General features: G+C 38.6%; 1 protein-coding gene across 4 annotated transcripts in view; it reads left to right on the forward strand.

The window, feature by feature from the left end:
* Positions 1 to 16,564, forward strand: part of PIEZO2 (piezo type mechanosensitive ion channel component 2) — a gene marked incomplete at both ends in the record, with an annotated part of 483,404 nt that overhangs the window by 271,251 nt on the left and 195,589 nt on the right. For all 4 annotated transcript variants that reach the window (XM_084251721.1, XM_084251720.1, XM_084251722.1 and 1 more), the window contains one exon: positions 14,203 to 14,365. In XM_084251721.1, coding sequence (XP_084107847.1) covers positions 14,203 to 14,365 — 163 coding nt within the window. The remainder of the gene's footprint in view (positions 1 to 14,202; positions 14,366 to 16,564) is intronic.

Raw genomic sequence — 16,564 nt, forward strand, 5'->3', positions numbered from 1 at the left:
TGGCTGCAGCCAGTATGAATTGGCCCTGATGTGTGTACTTACTTGCACAGAGTATGTGTGCTCCTACTGCAGCTGCTAGTGCTACATCATAAAATAAGAAGTGCCATTCTGAAATCTGGAGCAGTATGAATTTTGAAGTACATTTGACTCTCAGAGAATTGGAGAAAGGACTTCCTTACTGTGTCAAAAAGTAGGAAAAGCCTTAATAAATGATGAGCTCATGTCCCAGGGGCCAACTTCAAGGGGCTCTTCCAATTCTGGGGTAAGTTGAGCATCAAAATAAGTCATAGTAGTTGCAAAATACAACCTATCCAATAAAATACGAATCCATTGATATTACGTGGAAAATAATTAATTAATTAATTAGGATGTGGGCAAATGCTTGCTTGCAGTAGAACACCCATTCATTAGAGACATAGATAATCATCCTTGGGAGACATCAGAATTGTATTGGATCCAAGAAGGAGTCATCAGTGATTGCTAAGGTGGATGGACAGGGCTTGCCAAAGAATAGGGTATTGGTGTAATATTGGAATGTCTCCCCACAGAATAAGAGTCAAATACAAGGAGGAACATGGTGACCACAGCAGAGAAAGCTGGCACTCACTTAATTGACCAAATCCGGAAGTTGGGTGTGTTGGAATCATGGGCATATTAGACTATGAAAGAATGGCGGCAGAATTAGTCTCCTCCTGGATGAGGAGAATGATGCAGTGTGAGAGCTTGATGCTGTGCCCTAGGCAGGTCCTGGAGCAGAGGCATAGTCAGCATTTTGGGTAAAACAGGAATGAAATCTGCCCTCTGATGGTCACGTTGTGTCCATGTTGGTTTTTTGCTCAGGAAGATTCTGAGGTGGCAACACAGAAAGAATCCTTATTGGGGGAAAAGTACAAGCTGGCATACAAAGAAGGAGGGAGGGCAAATGAAAGTGTCTTTTTAAAGATTTATTTATGTATACATAAGAGCTGGGGTACAGGCCAGAGATGTGTGGGGGGTGAGAGGATTTACCAGAGACAGAGTGGGGAACAGAACAGGCAGATTGACCGAAGTACACTGCTGCGGGGAGAAGCAGGCGAACCAGGAGTGGTCTGCTGTACCATGTGGGTTGCTCCCTGGCTGGCAGGGGGATCGAACTCGTGCTGCAGTGGCTGCAGACAACTTCAAAGGTTGAGTCTTAACCCCTTGAGCCACCAGGTAGGCCCGAAAGTGTCTTGTCTTGACTCATCACACACAAATGCACCAAACACATCAACCCATGTCTGCTCTGCCTGGACTGGATATGTGCTTGCTTCTTGTCACACATTTACAGGTGTGTGCAAGTGTCTGCATACTTGTGTATGATGTAATCACTTTATCCAATTCCCAGACTCCTTATTCTCTTTATCTATCTCTTTTGTTTAAAGTTCTCCTCAGAGTCTGAATTATTCTACACTGCATTCCTTCGACTTGGTATCTCTTTTCTCCTGGTTTCTAACCCCCCCATGATTGAGAAGAACAAATGCTGGTTCTTTGTTCATCCCTAGTCACAGCCTTGTTCACTCCCCAGTCCAGCTTGTGCCACTCATTCAGAGTTCGCCTAGCCAGGGGTCATAGGAAACCTTACTTTTACTATCACACCCTAATGAGGGATGTCATATTTTCTTTTTTATATAATTTATATAATTTAGAAGTTAGATAACTTGTAAAACATTCACATAAAAGCAAATGACTTATAAATATTCACCAATGCCCCTCCAGAGGCCCTGGTATTGACATTTAAATGTCCAAATGATGTTCAAGGTCCTACCTGACCTGAACCCCCTACCTTTCAAACATAGTCACTACCACCCATTTTCATCATCTCTCTCACAACGTCAGTTGCTTGAAATTCCCTGGATGCACCATGCTATTCCAGAGACCCATTTCAGCTTTTACCAACTGAGGAATGTCCCTATTGCCTCCTTAATTATTCCTTTTTTTCCCCCTTCTTGCTCAGCCTTTTACTCACCCTAATGTTGCCTTCACCTGTCTGCAGGAATTTATTTGCCTCGTTTCAATCTGCCCTACTTCCTGAGACCTCTCGTAGGTTCAGCCATGCCGGCTGAGGACCTGGCAAAACGCCTCTGACCTGATGGATAGTCATGCATGCTCGGTGAATTAGATTAGCAGGAATGCAGTTCAGTTTGAGGTCTGTAAGTCCAAAGTTCATGCTGTTTTCTTTATTCTGTATTATCTTCCAGTAGTGACATACAAAGCCTCTTACATTTTTTTTTTTTCTGATTCAGTGTTTATGAAGGAGAAAATGGTGCTACTCAGGTGCAGCCCCCACTGTGTATCATATTTCATTTTTAACAAAGTTAATTTTAGTTCATTTCCCCCAAGCTATTCAATGTAGCAGTTCAAGCAGAAGGGAACAACAATGGCCATGACTGTTTTTTGCCTGCATGGTTTAAGGATGGGGATTTCTGCTCTTCTTCTTGTGTTGTTCTTGTAACACCACCTCCAGCAGAGCCTGGTGGCCCAGCCAGTGCTTTGTTTTCCCTGGGATGGCAGACTCTTCAAAGTGTGCACCAGACAGTGCACCTCTGCTCTTGTGAATGTTAGGATGGGTTTTTCTCTCATGTTATGAATAACTGACTTGGGGACTACAGGATCAGTGTTGGCAAGGGAGGATGGAAAATCCTGTGCAAACTCAGAGAGAGTAACTAAGAAAAAGACAAATGCAAGAGACCGAGTGCATGTAGTTCCCAGCACGCAGCAGAGACTACAGGAGAAAGTTCTTGATCACTGTGTTTTTATCACTATATTTGGCAAGCAATAAGAAAGCATTTCTGGGGATCTTTCTGTGGCCTTTCCGAGGTGATAGCTTTGTTGTGGTCACAAATCAATACAAATGAAACACCTGAAGTGTCCTCAGATGCCTGAACAAATTATCAAAGGTGAGTTCACTAGACAAAATACATGATCTTTTATATAAAGACTACGACCAACAAGGTCCAACAGATGTGTGTTGTTTGATTGAGGCAAGTGTAGATCAGGTGAAAATTCGAAATGATAGTGTAGTGGCAGGAGAGGTACAGTGCAGGTTTTCTGATCCAGCAGACTGGTAAAGGAGAGTCCTGGAGCCCTCAGTGGGTGAGGATTTTACTGAGCTTTACATGTAGTGTGGCAAACAGGTACACTGCATGCAGGGTTGGTTGGGGGGGAGGTGCAGGAGACTGCAGGCCTCCAAGCCCCTGGCAAGTCTTCACTCTGGGTTTCTCTGGCCTTCTTTCTGTCCTTCTAGCTCTTGCCTCTCTCCTGCTTCTGTTTCTCTTGGTGACTATCTCAATACTCCTCCATGGCCCACAGAAGTAAATAAGACAGGGCCTCCCCGGTGGCGCAGCCGTTGAGCGCTGGGTTGCGAAGCTGCCCACAGCCTCTGCTGTGCTGGTTCGATCCCCGGCTGCTCCCAGGCCACCAGAGGAGGGTCCCACATGGTGCGAAGACCTCTCCTGCCGTCCGCTGCTCCCCTCAGCAGTGTACTTCGGTCCCTCTGCCTGCTCTGCTCCCCGCTCTGGCTCTGGTGAATTCTCTCACCCTCCAGAGTTTCTGACTGTACCCAGTGCTTGTATAAATAAATAAAAATAAATCTTAAAAAAAAAAGAAGTAAATAAGACAGCTTGTAACAATGTAACAAGTTCAGGTGCACCATCAGGCAGGGCAATCCTAATGGTAGGAGGGCAGAAAAGCCTGAAAAACCATTTACCCTACAGACAGAAATTGCAGTGGCCAGGGTGCGGAAGCTAGAATGAATATATCATTTTCAGAGGATGACTTCCTCTGAAAGAGGACTTCCTCTTTCTAGAAGAGGTACATGTTTAAAAAGAACAAAAAGGTACGACTGAGATTGGAGAACCTTAAACACCAGATAGAGGACTTTGGATTTGATGCTTTTGGTTCATGGTACTTTTTGGAATCTTTCCCAGGAGAGTCACATGGCAAAAGGAGTGAGTTTTATTTGTGGGTTTTCTTCTATTTTATTCTTAATTTCAATAACAGTAGAGTTTATCTGTTAAATATTGAAAAGCAATCTGGGGAGGGGGGTCCCTGATTTGTATCATTTTCCAATTTGTATGTTGTAAAATCTCCCGCTGTGGTCAATTTCAAACTAATATTATACTGTCACTGAGCACAGAGTTGGGAGCAGCATGCTCCTCCATACTCCTGAACAGCCAATGTAACCGAACTTTTACCCCTTTCCTTTCTTTCCCTTTGTAAATATCTTCATGAAAACCAAGACCTTAACTAATCTGATGCCTCATAAATTACAGAAATGAAAAGCCAGCAGTACACAGACGTGCGAATGAAGGAGTGTGTCCACATGGAAAATAACAATGTATCACAATAAGATTAGTGGACTAAAATATTCAAGCAATGCTTGAACCTTATGTAATCATAAAAATCCATCCAATATATAAAAATTTATCCTGAAAACCCAACACTGATTCATACTTACAGGTTATTAGAATTGACATTGTATTGCTATTCTTTTTTTTTTTTTTAAAGACCTAACACTTCTTTTTTTAAATCAAAATTTTTTAAAGATTTGTTTGTTTGTTTGTTTGTTTGTTTGTTTGTTTATACAAGCACTGGGTACAGTCAGAAATGCAGGAGGGTGAGAGAATTCACCAGAGCCAGAGCGGGGAGCAGAGCAGGCAGAAGGACCGAAGTACACTGCTGAGGGGAGCAGCGGGCGGCAGGAGAGGTCTGAGCGCCATGTGGGACCCTTGCCCAGTGGACAGGGATCCAGCCGGCTGGCAGCTTCGCAACCCAGCGCTCAACCGCTGCGCCACCGGGGAGGCCCCTCTTTATTTTTTAAAGAGTTATGAGCAAACTAGGGTGTAAGCCAGAGGTGTGGGGAGTGAGAGGATTCAACAGAGAGAGTGCGGAGCAGAACAGGCAGATCTACTAAAGTACACTGCTGAGGGGAGCAGCAGCTAAGACAGGAGCAGTCTGCTATGCCATGTGGATTAGCTCCCTGGCCAGGGATCCAACTCCTACAGTGGCTTGCAATAGCTTGACAGCGCTGTCTTTAACTCATGTGCTGCCATGGAGGCCTGTATTGCTATTCTAATGATAGAAACTGTTTCTAAATTCACAGATATGAGCTAATTGTTTGGATTATCTAATGGATCACCAACTGTGAGATCCATTAATTTGAATATTGTAAGTGATTTCTAATAAATATTAATGTGTCTTTCTAGGGTTTCTAATCTAAGCTTGTATTTCTTTGCATCAAATATATTAGTGATAATGTGATTTGCTCCATGAGGTCAGATATTCAATTAGACATATGTGGGAAGCAGCTGAAATCAGAGTGTTATCTTCCATTAAATTTTACTATTAGGTATACATTCAATTTATTTGTCTGCTCTTAAGTTTATTAAGTCTAAGTGATTGATCAAAGTCATATTAAATTACTTTAATGTTTCTCTAAAGAAAAACTAAAGTATAGTCAGGTATATAAAATTATTGAGGCAAAAATCTATATTCTTGAAACTTATACAGTATTGTTAACCAATTCTAAATCAATAAAATTTCATTTAAAAAAAAGAAATGAATTTAAATAGTCTAGAATAAAATAGAATCTAGTTGGATAGCTGAAAAAGAAAAACAGGAAAGAAAATATTGCCCAACTCTCAAATGGATGACTTTTAGAGGCCATCAGAGAACTAGACAGAACCACTTTAAAGTTTCTCACACATTAAATGTTTCTTTGATATTCGAATAACGTTATTATAATTCAGTTGAAGTTGATCCTCCAACCAACCCTGAAACACAGGATTTGTCTTGCAGAAAGAATTGCATAAATTGAATTGATATTTTTGAACTTATGAAAATGATTGCTTATAGTCTTACGTGGATGCTCCTTCACCAGTACCTAAACTCCAACATTTGCTTCTTTCCCAGCCCCATCCAAATTCCACTGCCTCCTGATTTGGGGTTTGCCTAGTCAAAATTCAATATTAGAGTTGGATCGACCCTGTGAAGTCATTTTGTATATAAAGAACTGAAATTTAGAAAAATAAACGAGCTTACCCATGAATAGATGTGCCTGTTTTGCCACTTCTTTGGATTTTGATAGGAGGATGCTAATTGAATTTGACCAGTGAGTCAGTCACAACAAAAGTAATCCTGATTGTTACAACACTAATTGGTCATTATGTTTCCAGGCAATGTAAATGACTTCTTGTTTTTCAGCTATGTCTATACAAGGGTTTCTAAGCAGTATTACTGCTCAGACTTTAAAAAAATAATATGAAATATTAAATATATACTTGCCTATCAATCAGCTTTTATTCAGCTTAAGAACTGGATAATATGAGTGATGCTATGCCTCTCCCCTCCCCCAAAATAGGTGTTTGTCATTTTGGTATAATTTTTTTATGCCATGGATCCCTAAGTAAACAATACTTTGCACATTTTCCACCTCTATTTTTGTGTATGTGTCAACATTCTGTTTGTGAAATACACCCATATTTGCAGACTTAGCCACATACATATTTGCACCAATTTATTAATTTGTAGCACTTTATTTTATGACCATATCTAAATTTAATCTATTCATTGTCATCTTGAAAGAATGTAGGTTATTCCCAGTTTTCAGCTTCCTCAATTCCCTTTCAAAGGGTGTAATCACTCTGAATAAATAAGATCACTAGGTTGTAACAAGATTGGAAAGGAAATGTTTGCCTGCTTAAGAGAACATGATGTTTTAAGCAGTTTAATGTATGCTTTTATATATGAAAAATGTAACTGTTATCTGCCAGGAAGGCAGCACTATGTAGGATAACGTTGCAAGGGAAATGTTAACATTGATCGCATTAGTTTATCAAAACAGTAATTCTTCTGTGTACCACCTGATTCCTAATGTATGCTTTACTTGAAATAAAATTTAAGTTATTGTTAAGAACCCTGACTATATACTGTAATTAATTTAGAGAACTGTATACATGCACTAACTGCATGCTATGCACAATCCCTAACTGCATGCTGTGCACAGTCTAACTTGCTCTGCTGACTTCAGCCAAAGTATGTGAAAAGAAAACTCTCAAATCTACCCTTCAACTGTAACTTCTTCCCCAGTCACAACACCATGTGGCTTGGAGCATGAACTCTTACTTCTGTACCTGAATGTCCTAACCACACCTCATACTTAACTTGGAAATACTGCCCCCACAACACAACTGAATCACTCCTGTCATCTGTTTCCCTGATTATGTTCCTCCTTTGCTCCAAAACCTGCAGTAGCCCTGGTAATGTGAATTTTTTTGCCCGAAGTCCAAGCTCACTGGGGTCTGACCATAACCCATCTTCCTGCTTATATCTCACATACCTTCATAAACCAACTCAGTGCCCAGGGTCAGTGCCTGGCACATAGTAGATACTTACTAAATAAATTTGAATTCTGCTGAATCAAGTCACTTAATGTTTTTTAGATACACTTTATGTGTCTTGTTCTCAACGTGTTTTCTCCAATGTACATGTTTAGTAAAACTGCATATATATATACAATTATTTATAATTTCCAATTAAATATTCATGTCCATGTAACTGAGTCTTATTTGTGAACCCCCCTTATTTCCATGCCACTCCTCAGACAACAGTGACATGTAGTCCTGTTTGAATATGTTTTATCTTCCCTGAATTATATTACTAGATTCTTTGTCATAAATATCTCAGTTCTTCAATAACATTTTCCACCAATTACTATCACAGGAAATAAAGTAAACATTTGACAGTTTCTTCCACCAACCTTTACCATATGTATGTGCATAGACACGCATATATATATATACTGAGTTAATGTGTATATATAATGTGCATATGCACATGCATATATTGGCCCCCCACAATACAGAGAAGAAATAAACAGAAGCCTCAGTCAGGCAGATTTTTTAAATAACTGAATGACAAAATGCTGGGCATTTTATAATTGAGTGTGTGCAAGTTATGACAGCTGTCTAAAGGACAGAATGCTCAGTGCTATTAGAGAAAGATGGTGGAAGGGCTTCTCACTGGAGGTATAAGGAAATCATTCAAAAAATATGGCAACAAGATGGACCCCCCCCCCCCCGATCAGCAGTGCAGTTAACAGACTCAACCTTATGATGCTGAAAATTAAACTGGTAGTAATGTGAAGTTCTGATTAGTAGAGGAGATAGCACAAGACAAAACAATAGGAAGCTATGATAAGGAATTCAGAACCCAGAACTGAACTGTGGAGATAAAGAGAAAGGTAGGTGAGAGAAATATAAAGACAGACGCTCCCATTTTTCAATTAGAGAAGGACAGGATCAAATTCTGTCTTGGTTGCTATATTTATGACAGTATAATTTTTTAAGTTTTGTAATATAGGAGGAAGAGCAAATTTTGGAATAAAGGTAACATCTACTTTTTAAATTTTATGAAGTCATGAAATACTGAAGATGGGATATCTAGTAGGAGTATTAATAACTACTAACGTGTCAGGAGACACTTTTGCACAGAAGATATAGATTTGAAAATCATCATGTAGATGCTGATTGGAGCATTGGGGATGAGTATGTCATCTAGGTTTATCATGTGAGTTAGAAGAAAAATGAATCAAGTACAGGACAGCCCAGCAATTCTAGTACATTTCCTACTAACATGAATTGTCTGTGTGTAAGTAGACAGACAACCAGAGAGAGAGGAAAACCAAGAACAGATTTGAGAACAGATTTGAGAGCAGAAAGTGTTGATCAACCTGACAAATGCAATGTAGAGGTGGAGTATGAAGAGAATTAGAATTAGGTATTTGGGGTGCTGGGGAAAGTGGACCACCACATGCAAAAGAATGAAACTAGACCACTACGTCTCACCATACACAAAAATCAACACAAGATGGATAAAAGATCTGGACATAAGACCTGAAACCATAAAATATATAGAAGAAAATCTAGGTATAACACTACAAGACATACATCTCTGTAACATCTTTAAAGACTCATCACCAAAGCAAAGGAAGTCAAGGGAAAGATAAATACCTGGGATTACATCAAAATGAAAAGCTTCTGTACAGCAAAAGAGACATTAACCAAAACAAAGAGACAACCCATTGATTGGGAAAAAATCTTTGCACTCCATTCAACTGATAAGGGACTGAGCACAAAGATACACAAATAACTCACACAACTCAATAAAATCAAAGTAAACAATCCAGTCAAGAAATGGGCAGAAGAACTTAAAATATATTTCTCAAAAGAGGATATGCAAGTGGCCAACAGACATATGATAAAATGTTCAACAGCCCTTATAATCAGTGAATAGCAAATCAAAACCACAATGAGATACTACCTTTTACTAGTAAGAATAGCACATAAAAAAAAAAAAAAACTAGCAACAACAAATGTTGGCGAGTATTTGGTGAAAAAGGAACTCTCCTTCATTGCTGGTGGGAGTGCAAACTGGTCCAACCACTATGGAAAGTTGTCTGGAGGTTCCTCAATATACTAAAAATGGAGCTGCCATATGACCCAGCAATTCCACTCCTAGGAATTTACCCAAAGGACACAAAAACTTTGATTTAAAGGAATATCATACCCCTATGTTTATTGAAGCACTATCTTTAATAGGTAAAACCTGGAAACAACCCAAATGCCAAAAATAGATGACTGGATCAAGAAGATGTGGTATGTACACACAATAGAATATTATGCAGCAATCAAAAAGATAAACTGATACCTTTCACAGCAACATGGATGGAGCTAGAAGGAATTATGCTCAGTGAAATAAGTCAGAAGGAAAAAAGAAAATATATCGGATGGTTTTACTTATAGGAGGACTATAGGGGAACCAAATAAGATAACAGGGGTCAAAAATAATAACAATACAAAACAAAAACAAACAGACAATTATAAACCAGAGACATCCTGCAGAGGAGGCGGAGGTAGAGGGATCAGAGAAAGCTCCTGGCAGATAGTGTTCTGCCACCAGTTGTGCAGTTGAGTCAGTCTTTAATCTTTTCCCCTTTTTTTAAGGATTTATTTATGTATGCATACAAGAACTGGTTCAGGCCAGAGGTGTGGGGGGTGAGAGGATTCACCAGAGACAGAGTGGGGAGCAGAACAGGCAGACTGACTGAAATACACTGCTGGGGGGAGCAGTGGGCAAGACAGGAGAGGTCTGCTGTGCCATGTGGGTAGCTCCCTGGCCTGGGATCAAACTTGTGCTGCAGTGACTGCGAATAGCTTCATAGATTGTGTCTTAACCCCTTACGCCACCAGGGAGGCCCAATCTTTTTCCTTGATGGTCTCTATAATCTCTAAGATGAGGAAATAGAGGAGAAAAATTCTTACTCTCTTCCAGCTCCATAATTTTATTGACATACTGAGTGAATTAGTGGCTAGCTGGGTGATTGGTTTTGGGAATGTAATGAGATGTCCCTGGCTTCTAAAATTATTGGAAGTTAAAAACTAAATTAGCTACATGTTAGCACACTTTCCAAATTATCCGTTCATTCAAGACCAATGAGCAAACAATGACCAAGCATTTCCCAAAATCTCTTCCATGAATATTAACTTGACAGAATGTAATTGGTATTAGTTAAGAATTTTGAGGAATTATTTGTGGTGAAATAGATTTGGGAAATAACGACTTACACTCAAAGTAGTAGAGAACTTCTTGAGGCTTTTATTTACTTAGTAATTTACATTGTGATTTTCAAACCCTTACTTGACCAAAAACTATATTTTATTTTGTTTCACTTTGTTGTAAATTACAGCATTTCTGAGAACTGACATGCTGATAAATGTACATTAATAATCGCTAGTCTAAACAAAGAAGTGCCAGGGACCAGCCTCCGGCAAAATGTCGTGTCAGGGGTTCCTGAAAGGATGAGACGGCCTAGGCGACCTGTAAGGGGCTGAAGGGAAGGGAATTAAGGAGACACTGATACTGGATGGGGTGCAAATCTCTTCTGCTGAGAGACTCAGCAGGTCTTTATTTATTCATTTTTAGTAATCAGAAAAGTTACATCATCATGTGCAAAGCAGAAACAATTAGTGTAGTTATTCCCATGGACTCCTGGCTCCTACAGGTCTCAGCTAGACGTAGCCTTCAAGGTTAATAGATAAAAAACCAAACCTAACACTAAAACTTATTATTTCAGCTAGACAATTACCTAAGACAGTTGATAGCTGCCAGTACATCCCTATCATCTAAAGTCTAAGCATCAAAAGACTATTCTATTCATATGGCCTTCAGCCGGAGACCAGCTGCTACTCAGCGATCAGAACTATTTCTACCTAGAAACTCCTTAACACAGTTAACTTCATTTAAAACTTTCCTAAGAATCTTCTAAAAAAGCAAAAGAAGGATTTGCTATAATTGTTGTGCTGGATTGCTTGTCAGATATGTACAATAAATTGTCTCCCATTGTCAAGAGGGCCAACTTGTTTAATCACTAATTTTCTAAACAGATAATTTCCCATGCCATTTGCTTGCAGTATACTGATGCATATAATTTATTGCCTAATGTACTTTCTGATAAATTTTGTCTCTCTTTGTGACCAAGAACAAAAAACGAAGGAATGTTAGCTTCAGCCCATGGTGTGAGGCACAAGGAATCTTCAGCCCCACGGTGAAAGGCCCTTTACCTTCAGCCCCACGGTGTGAGGCCCTTTAGCTTCACTGCTTGCCAGTATCCTATATGGCTGGGCAACAAGGCCCCCTGCAGCAAAGAAGAAAGTAAAGTGCTGATAAAATGATCCCCAAATCACATATCACTTAGAATATGACCTGTTCATTGTGCATGCTCTTCATTATAGTCTTCAAAAGTCTCATTGTTTCTGGATTGGCAGTGTTATGAATGCACTGCTTTGTTAACGCAGCAAGCCAAGGGTAATAGTTAATAGGTTAGCACTTCTGTGACTAAATGAATGCATTCTAAATTGGATCACAGCCCAATCCTTGATCCAGCAGCTGAATTTTCTTACAGTGAGTGGAGTAATTGCTTTGACAAACTGATGTATAAATAAATATATGTGTGTATATGTGTATATGTATATATGTATCTATACACACACACCCCTACATATAGGTGTGTATGTATGTATCTATAAATAAATAAAATGTCTCTTTGGAGACCTAGAAGCACAAAGCTGAGACTGTTGTCCTGAGGTGACTGTTTGCAGTCCAGAGGCAAAGAAGCCCACAGTTCTGCTCTGGCTTCCTGAGTCTCTTGTGGTGCATGAAGTCACTGAGACCACAGCTGGAGCTCTGGTTACCTTTTTTTAAAACAAACAAACAAACAAACAAACTCCCCCCCACCAACTTACTTGGTAGGTACTTTTTGTAAAATGTCATCATCAATTTGTTTTCTATGAGGAAAGCCATACTAATCAATCTATTCCCAAAAATTCACATGAATCATACCAGTTGACTCTCCTGAAGTCAGTCCCACACAGGAAACATCCCCTGAAGTGGCCTTTTCATCTATCCTTGATCCCCGTTCCTTCTCATTCTAATAATATTAATCCTTATTTGCTCTGTTTAATCACACTAGGTATACTGTAAAAACATGTACAAGAAACTTACATTTTCCTTTGATAAAATAAGTTATGAGATTTCTGTTTGGAAAGTTTTAGAGTCAGGTGTAAAAATGAAGTTTATTTAGGGCATGCCCTCTTCCAGACCATTTTTGAAAAAAAAAAAATAATAATAATAATAATAGACTAGTACCAGTCTAAGGATTTTTTGCTAGAACTACAGAAGACTCTCAATTAATATTTAACTTTTTTTGTGTAGTGAAACAGCAAATAAATGGAAATATTCTAAATATAAAACAGTATTAGATTAAACAAATTCTGACTGAGTATAGTGACATTTAAAAATTATCAACTTTGAAAATATTAGTGATGTGTTAAATAAATGAATTTGTGTCCCAAAAAAAAAGTCAAGTATGAGCTTAGTTTTGTTAAATCTAAATATGCATGTCTGTAACAGCAGGAATTTTGGAAGGGAAGACCATGTAGTTAGAAACATGAGAAAACAATGGTTGAATGAAAAATTGGGATTTTTTATTATTATTTTATTTTATACATACATCATTTTTCATTTTTGTACAATGTATGCATTTTCATCTTAGTTATAGCCCCCGTGAAGTTCCCGCCACCCATTCACTCGTGATTTAAATAGAACTTGAGTATAAGTCTGTTCTTTCTGACTATATGTGTGACTGTAGGGAAGTTAGTTTGCTTTTTGCAGCCTACATCTTTTCATGTGTACAAGAAGGAAAAATAACAATGTCTAATTCTATGTAGTGGTTGGTTGGATTAAATAGTACATGCCATAATCTTCACACAAAGCAATTCCTCAGTAATTTTTTAATTTACTAAAATGTTAACAATGGCTATATCTAGATACACTTCTTGTTATTTATTAGATTTTCATGTTTTACCAAATAAACTCTCTACCATGTAAATGAATACATGTATTTAATCACATAAATTTAATAATGTGAAAAATGCATGTATCTGCATAATGCATATTTATATAATTTGCTTCATGTCTGTTAACAAGTTTTATCTTTGATAAACACTGAGTCACATTTATTTGACTCAAAGAAGATAAAGAAGGCAAAAATATTATCTCTTCCATTTCAAGGCAAACACATAACCATGAGAAATCCTGCAGGGGACTATGCCAGTGGATGTCATACTTGCTTTTGGACTGAAACTGTCTCATTCTAAGTTCAATGTTACTTACTGCTCCAAATTTTAAAAAGGAAACAAAATAGATCTCTGCCTTCCTGACCAGGGCTTGGATTCAGAAGTTGCTTCACCATTTCCCCCCCAGCTTTGATTTACATCTCAGGTGAAATGTCTCTGAGTTGCTGATGTGTGTCAAGTTTTTAACTACCTTCAATTCAATTGCAAACACCTGTATTTGAACAGGACACATAGTTGAGCTAATAATATTAGCGCGTTTTAAGGGTGAGAAATCATTTAGGGCTTTTTATGATATTTCTCAAACTAGCAAAGCCCTGAAATGGTCCTGAATGAATGAATTACCTACGACTCTGAGGTCAAGGAAAAGCTGCCAGGCAGACTGAGCAGTCCTTAATTTAAATCATTAAGAAGACTCAGATATACTGTAGACAGTGTAACCATGGAAATACAAAATCAACTAAATTTCTCCCCCTTTTTCTCCCCTCCATAGCTTAAAGGGAGCCGACGCTGGCAATGGAATCCGGGTGTTTGTACCTGATATCGGCATGTTCATTGCCAGTCTCACCATCTGGCTCGTCTGTAGGAACATTGTTCAGAAACCAGTGACAGAAGAAGCAGCACAATATAACCCAGAGTTTGAAAATGAAGAATTGGTAAATCTGACTTCGTGCATCTTTCTTCTTTGATTTCTCAGAGTCTTGGCCCTGGCTAGGTTGTGGAGCATTGTAGTAACAGCTAAATATGCGTAACATTTCTGCTTTGCCATGCTTGACTTAAATGTTACCTCACTTTGCACAACCCCCTGTCCTGATGGGCAGGTTTCTCATCCACACCATGGCCATGAGGAGACAAGTTCAGGGACCACCCTTTATGAACCCATGATCCCACAAGGGTCAGGATCTGACTCTTATTCTCTCCACTATACCAAATCATCACCCAATGTTATCTCAGAGAGTTAAACTTTCAAATTCATAGTATTATGGTATATTGGTCTCAATACTTTAATTCCTGAAAAGAAGAAACACCTGGTAGTGTAATAAAACGCTATAGAAATGATCCCTGATAGTATAAGTCTTATAAACTTGGTAGTTTTAGGAGGAAAAATTAATTGGCTTTGGAGGAAGCTGTCTGGCATGTGTCTTGCTCTTCAGAAAACTGTGTTAAGTCAGTGTCCTGGCAGGAAGGCACAGAGCAAGATATCTATGATCTGAGCAGACCGGGGTAAAGGAGAGTCCTGGAGCCCTCGGTGGCTTTCTCAGGCTTTCATTGAGCTTTTACATGTAGTACAGCAACCAGGTACACGGCAGGCAGTGTGCGTGGGGAGGTGGGGAGCCGAGAAGACCAGTAGGCCTCCAAGCCCCCAGCAAGTCTTCACTCTAGGATTCTCTGGCCTTCTTCCTCCCCTTCTCTTTCCTGTCTCTGTCCTGACTCTGCTTCTCTCTCAGAATATCTCAATACTGCAGTCAAGGCCCACAGAAGTAAACGAACAACTTTAACAATGTAACAAATGTAGGTGCCTCCTTAGGCAGAGCGATCCTAATGGCAGGAGGGCAGAAAAGTCTGAAAACCATTTACCCTCCACTTGGCAACTTAGATCATGTTATTTTAAAACACTCCAGAGAATAAATATATTTTCAGTACTGTAAAAATTGCAAAAAGTGAAATAATGTATACAATTTGTGTTCATCTTTAGCTACCTTTTTTGTTGGAAAGGTTCAGGAGTACCTGTCATGTAGACGTCAAATTTTACTCCTTGGTGTTTTAAGCATGTCAGATAATTTGTCACACTGTCCCCTGATATGCTTTGTTGTGTTCAATTTAAGTAGTAACTGATTTAATAATTGAAAATTGAAATTTACAAAGAAAAAAACTCATAAAAAGACTTAACTGGGAGATTTTTTATTTATTTATACAAGCACTGGGTACAGTCAGAAGCACCGGAGGGTGAGAGAATTCACCAGAGCCAGAGCGGGGAGCAGAACAGGCAGAAGGACCGAAGTACACTGCTGAGGGGAGCAGCGGGCGGCAGGAGAGGTCAGCACGCTGTGTGGAACCCTCGCTTAACTGGGAGATTTAACAAAAGACATCACTACAAAATGTTTCATCCATAAGCGTTTGCAAGAAATTAAAATCGAAAAAACTGAAGTTAGTTTAAATAAGTTATATTTAGGATATATGTTGATAATAGTAACCATGAAGGCATGAAAGAGGAAAAATGTCAGGTATGATAGGGGATTTATGTGCTTCACAAATAAATAACGAAGTGTCTTATGTACTTATTAAAAACAAAACAGAAAAGAGAGAATATGATTCATAGAAAAAACTGAATCACTGAGTAGAAGTTTTACAATTACTCTGCATACCAATATTCTACTATTTTAGGTAAACATTAAAAAGGTAGTTGTTATAAAAATAATTATAACATAGCAACTAACCACAACTTGCATTCAAATCTACAAAGTAACCACTTGTTTATGCTCTAAAAATAGACAAGTCTATGAAAGTTCTTGTCCTTCTTACCATCTTTATAGTTATGACAAGATATTTAAAATTTTAGTATCTTTTTTCATTTGACTTTTGTAATATTTAGTTTTGAGGATCATCTGGTTTAAGTGATCATCACCAACAATTGTTCAAGTTAATATTTTTTCATTATTGTTATTTATAAAGGCAAGATTGTTTTTCAGTTATCCTCATATGATTGATGGAGGATGAAGGATATTTTTTGAAAATAGAGTGGACTCTAAAGTCAAAATTGGAAGCTACTTACTCATGGTTGTATGATGTTGAGAAAATTGTCTATTCTCCATTTGCTGCAAAATGGAGCTGATAATAATAATACCATCTCCTGG

This window comes from Talpa europaea, assembly GCF_964194135.1.
Source record: "Talpa europaea genome assembly, chromosome: 13".
In the NCBI taxonomy this organism is placed as follows: domain Eukaryota; kingdom Metazoa; phylum Chordata; class Mammalia; order Eulipotyphla; family Talpidae; genus Talpa; species Talpa europaea.